The 6,012-nt window shown below is 46.2% G+C and overlaps 1 protein-coding gene across 1 annotated transcript; it reads left to right on the forward strand.

Moving 5' to 3' along the window:
* Positions 1-3,094: 3,094 nt before the first annotated feature.
* On the forward strand, positions 3,095-3,856 carry LOC142071952 (putative olfactory receptor 52L2). The gene has a single exon (XM_075128114.1). It carries the CDS (start codon positions 3,095-3,097, stop codon positions 3,854-3,856), a length of 762 nt encoding a protein of 253 aa, XP_074984215.1.
* Positions 3,857-6,012: the final 2,156 nt, after the last annotated feature.

Raw genomic sequence — 6,012 nt, forward strand, 5'->3', positions numbered from 1 at the left:
TCTGTAGTCACCTAGGTAAATTGGTGAAGCTTTTTACCAAACCTTGTCCAGGAAGTGGGGTGCAAGGTTTTGGGAAGTATTTTGGGGGGAAGGACGCGTCCAAACAGCTCTTCCCCAGTAACCAGTATTTGTTTGGTGGTGGTAGCGTCCAATCCAAGGACAAAGGGTGGAATATTTTGTACCTTGGGGAAGTTTTGACCTAAGCTGGTAAAGATAAGCTTAGGAGGTTTTTCATGCAGGTCCCCACATCTGTACCCTAGCGTTCAGAGTGGGGAAGGAACCTTGACAATCTTAAAGGAAGAATTTTAATTAAAGAAAAAAAAGTAAAAAAATCACCTCTGTAAAATCAGGATGGTAAATACAGGGTAATCAGATTCAAAACATAGAGTATCCCTCTAGTAAAAACCTTAAGTTACAAAAAGACATAAAAACAGGAATATCTATTCCATTCAGCACAGCTTATTTACAAGCCATTAAACAAAATAAAATCTAACACATTTCTAGCTAGATTACTTACTAACTTAACAGGAGTTCTGAGGAGTTATGAAGCACATTCCTGTCCTGTTCCCAGCAAAAGCATCACACAGACAGACAGACCCTTTGTTTCCCCCCCTCCATCTTTGAAAGTATCTTGTCCCTTCATTGGTCATTTTGGTCAGGTGCCAGCAAGCTTATCTTAGCTTCTTAACCCTATAGAGAAAGGTGGTTACCCTTCCCTTTATATTTATGACAGGGCCAAAAGAAATCTGATGAGGTTCAACAAGGACAAGTGAAGAGTCCTGCACTTAGGAAGGAAGAATCCCATCAGCACTACACACTAGGGACTGAGTGGCTCGGCAGCAGTTCTGCAGAAGAGGACCTAGGGGTTTGTGATGACGCAGACTGGCCCTGCACTGGGCCTGAGACAGTTAACCCTTCCCTGCTAGCAGAGGAAGCCACGACCTTGAGGCTCTGCTGGACATGGTCCAACAGGGACTCAAGTATAAAAGCCTGCAGAGCTGCTCAGTCAGGGTGGGTGGCTGAGAAAGGAGGATGCCCATTGGAGGCTCCAGCCCAGGAGCAGTGGTGACTCATACAGGAGGGAGCCGAGGGGCCAGGAAGTGGGACCAGAGACTGGCAGCTGTGGGAACCCCAGGAAGAGCCAGGGGATGAGGCTCCTGATGCCCCAGGGACTGCTACATTTGGAGAACTGGTAGGAAGTGACCCAGGAAAGGGAAGGGAGTGGTATCTCCCATCACTCTGAGGGCAGCGTGTTGTGGTAGGATTCCCCACCGACCCGGGACGGATCACGCCGTTAATGACAGGGCCCTAGGTTGGAGCTCGGTGAAGTCAGGTGGGCCCGGGCTCCCCTAATGGGGGTCTCTAACCTCCCCCCCTTTTTTGTGTGATGACATAGTTCACCGACCCCTCATTAACCTCAAAGGACATAGATGAACTCCAGCTGCCAGGCCGCACTATCCTATGAGGGGAAGAGGACTTAGAGGGACTCTGGCCCTCAGGCCACACTGCTTTGGGAGCACACACTAGGGATTCTCGCTGCTAGGCCGTGCTATCCCACCAGAGGAAGAAGATTTAGAGGGACTCTGGCCATTGGACATACAGCCCTGACTATCGGGGAGGTGGTAGAACCGGCATGGAAGCTGGGAGGTGGGGTTAACCTCGCCCCCCCGGAATAAAAGGGGTTGACCAGGTACAAATCCTGCCATAGGGTTACCGTGGATGAGAATCTGGATACGAGTCAACAGTGTGCCCTTGTTTCCAGGAAGGCTAATGGCATTTTGGGCTGTATAAAGTAGGGGCATTGCCAGCAGATTGACGGACATGATCATTCCCCTCTATTCAGCAATGGTGAGGGCTCATCTGGAGTACTGTGTCCAGTTTTGGGCCCCACTCTACAAGAAGAATATGGAAAAAATAGAAAGAGTCCAGCGCAGGGTAATAAAAATGATTAGGGGGCTGGAGCACATGACTTATCAGGATAGGCTGAGGGAACTGGGATTGTTTAGCCTGCAGAAGAGAAAAATGAGGGGGGATTTGATAGCTGCTTTCAACTACCTGAAGGGGGTTCCAAAGAGGATGGATCTAGACTGTTCTCAGTGGTAGCTGATGACAGAACGAGGAGTAATGGTCTCAAGTTGCAGTGGGGGAGGTTTAGGTTGGATATTAGGAAAAACTTTTTCACTAGGAGAGTGGTGAAGCACTGGAATGTGTTACCTAGGGAAGTGGTGGAATCTCCTTCCTTAGAAGTTTTTAAGGTCAGGCATGACAAAGCCCTGGCTGGGATAATCTAGTTGGGGATTGGTCCTGCTTTGAGCACGGGATTGGATTTGATGACCTCCTGCGGTCCCTTCCAACACTAATATTCTATGATTCTATGATTATATTCCTTTGACATCTGAACATTGTCTTTTTTTTACCCACTGCTGTGAATAAGCAAGTGCTTCCATGGAGCTGCTGTCAACGATTAACAGGGTTTATTTTCCCTGTGTTGTGTAGCAGTTGGGATGTTTCCCCCGGCACATGTCTTGGCAAAGGTTTGGATTTTTTTTCTCTCTCAGATTCTGAGCAACTGGGGGAATGGGAAAATCCCTACAGCAGAGGCCCTGTAGCCTGGGTCTCATTTGGGTCTCATTTCCAGCTGATGCCTAATATCCACACCACAACATGTAGGGATTATTGATTATTGATGCATGGAGCACCACAATATATGGAATAGGCATTAATAGGGTCAGTTGTTCATAATTCATTTCCCTGAATTGTCGAAAACACCATTTCTCTGTGTGTGAAGAGTGACAAATCTGCTTCACCTATGAGAACACTTCCAGTAGTTCATGTAGTATTTCATATTAACATTGTCTCTCCATCCAGGAATATTTCCTGCAACCATCACCCTAGAGCTTGAGCACATACAGGAAGTCAGGGGAACGTATGGTACATGCAGGAGACACCGTTCTGCCTCAGAGTTGGACACCTTCTCCCCTACTCCATGTCACATTCCAACACAACCGACATCACCAACCCCTCCACCTTCATCCTGCTGGGCATTCCTGGCCTGGAGATGGCCCATATCTAGATCTCCATCCCCTTCTGCACCATGTACACGATAGCCATCTTGGGGAACTTCACCATCCTATTCATTGTGAAGAGGGAGCCGAGCCTCCATGGGCCTATGTACTATTTCCTCTGCATGCTGACCGTCAGCGACCTGGTCCTGTCTACGTCTGTCCTGCCCAGGACACTGAGCATCTTCTGGTTGAATTCCAGAGAGATAGATTTCAGTGCCTGCCTCACCCAGGTGTACTTCATTCAGTGCTTCTCAGTGATAGAGTCTGGGATCTTCGTGGCCATGGCTTTGGATCGCTACGTGGCCATCTGCCACCCCCTGAGACATTCCACCATCCTGACAAACCCCGTGGTGGCCAAGATTGGTCTGGCTCTGGTGCTGTGTGGCAGCATAGTCAGACTGCCCTTTCTCCTCCTGGCAAGGCGGTGGCCATATTGCAGGACCAACATCATCCCCCACACATACTGTGACCATATAGCTGTGGTGAAGCTGGCCTGCAACAATACCCACATCAGTAGATACTACGGCCTCTTTGTGGTATTCTTTGTGACTGGTCTGGATGTGCTTTTTATTGCTGTGTCCTACACCCAGATCCTCAGAGCCATCTTCAGCCTCCCCACAAAGGACGCCCGGCTCAAAACTTTTGGGACCTGCAGCTCCCACCTCTGTGTCATCTTAGCCTTTTACATCCCCGCTCTCTTCTCCTTCCTCACGCAGCGGTTTGGCCACAATGTGCCCCTGCATTTCCATGTTCTCATGCCAACATATATCTCCTGGTGCCCCCCATGCTAAACCCCATCATTTACGGGGTGAGGACCAGACTGATCCGGGCCAGGCTGCTCCTTCTCTTTTCTCATAAAGGGACCTAAAATTTTCTGCTGGTGCTCTGGCTCTCAGTCTGAGCTCCATGTAGAGCTGGCTGGGGACATGGTCCTGGGCCCCCTTCTCTGAATCACTGTTTGTACCTTACAAGTGACATTCAATCCTTTCCTGACCATGCTCTGCTGTGTCAGACTGACAAACTGGGAAATGGGTCTGTGTACAACTCATTAACTCATAGGGTGGCCACACTGTACACAGTATTCAAGATGTGGGCGTACCATGGATTTATATAAGAGCAATAAGGTATTCTCTGTCTTATTCTCTATCCCTCTTTTGATGATTCCTAACATCCCGTTTGCTTTTTTGACTGCTGCTGCACGCTGCGTAGACATCTTCAGAGAACTATCCATAATGATTCCCAGATCTCTTTCCTGATTAGTTCTAGCTAAATTAGCCCCCATCATATTGTATGTATAGTTGGGGTTATGCTTTCCAATGTGCATTACTTTACATTTATCCACATTACATTTCGTTTGCCATGTTGTTGCCCAATCACTTAGTTTTGTGAAATCTTTTTGAAGGCCTTCATGGCCTGCTTTGGTCTTAACTATCTTGAGAAGTTTAGTATCATCTGCAAACTTTGCCACCTCACTGTTTACCCCTTTCTCCAGATCATTTCTGAATAAGTTGAATAGGATTGGTCCTAGGAGTGACCCTTGGGGAACACCACTAGTTACCCCTCTCCATTCTGAAAATTTACCATTTATTCCTACCCTTTGTTCCCTGTCTTTTGGCCAGTTCTCAATCCATGAAAGGATCTTTCCTCTTAACTCATGACAATTAATTTACTTAAGAGCCTTTGGTGAGGGACCTTGTCAAAGGCTTTCTGGAAATCTAAGTACATTTTGTCCACTGGATCTCCCTCAAAGAACTCTAACAGATTAATTAGACATGATCTCCCTTTACAGAAACCGTGTTGACTTTTGCCCAACAATTTATGTTCTTCTATGTGTCTGACCATTTTATTCTTCACTATTGTTTCAACTAATTTACCCGGTACTGACGTTAGACTTACTAGTCTGTAATTGCCAGGATCACCTTTAGAGCCCTTCTTAAATATTGATGTTACATTAGCTATCTTTCAGTCATTGGGTACAGAAGCTGATTTAAAGGACAGGTTACAAACCATAGTTAATAGTTCCACAATTTCACATTTAAGTTCTTTCAGAACTCTTGGGTGAATGCCGTCTGGTCCTGGTGACTTATTACTGTTAAGTTTATCACTTTTTCACTAGGAGGGTGGTGAAACACTGGAATGCGTTGCCTAGGGAGGTGGTGGAATCTCCTTCCTTAGAAGTTTTTAAGGTCAGGCTTGACAAAGCCCTGGCTGGGATGATTTAATTGGGGATGGGTCCTGCTTTTGAGCAGGGGGTTGGACTAGATGACCTCCTGAGGTCCCTTCCAACCCTGAGATTCTATGATTCTATGATTCTATGATTATCAATTATTTCCAAAACCTCCTCTAGTGACACTTCAATCTGTGACAATTCCTCAGATTTGTCACCTATAAAAGATGGCTCAGGTTTGGGAATCTCCCTAACATCCTCAGCTGTGAAGACTGAAGCAAAGAATTCATTTAGTTTCTCTGCAATGACTTTATTATCTTTAAGTGCTCCTTTTGTATCTCGTTTCAGACTAACAGCCGTGTTAGTCTGTATTTGCAAAAAGAAAAGGAGGACTTGTGGCACCTTAGAGACTAACCAATTTATTTGAGCATAAGTTTTCGTGAGCTACAGCTCACTTCATCGGATGCATACTGTGGAAACTGCAGAAGACATTATATACACAGAGACCATGAAACTATTTTCATCGGATGCATACTGTGGAAACTGCAGAAGACATTATATACACAGAGACCATGAAACAATAATGTCTTCTGCAGTTTCCATGGTATGCATCCGATGAAGTGAGCTGTAGCTCACGAAAGCTTATGCTCAAATGAATTGGTTAGTCTTTAAGGTGCCACAAGTACTCCTTTTCTTTTTGTATCTCGATCATCCAGGGGCCCCACTGCTTGTTCAGCAGGCTTCCTGCTTCCGATGGACTTAAAAACATTTTGTTATTAC

The sequence above is a fragment of the Caretta caretta genome, chromosome 1 (genome assembly GCF_965140235.1).
Source record: "Caretta caretta isolate rCarCar2 chromosome 1, rCarCar1.hap1, whole genome shotgun sequence".
Classification (NCBI taxonomy): domain Eukaryota; kingdom Metazoa; phylum Chordata; order Testudines; family Cheloniidae; genus Caretta; species Caretta caretta.

Coding starts and splice junctions, on each gene's coding strand:
- LOC142071952 (XM_075128114.1), top strand. CDS start 3,095: ATGTACACGATAGCCATCTTGGGGAACTTCACCATCCTATTCATTGTG.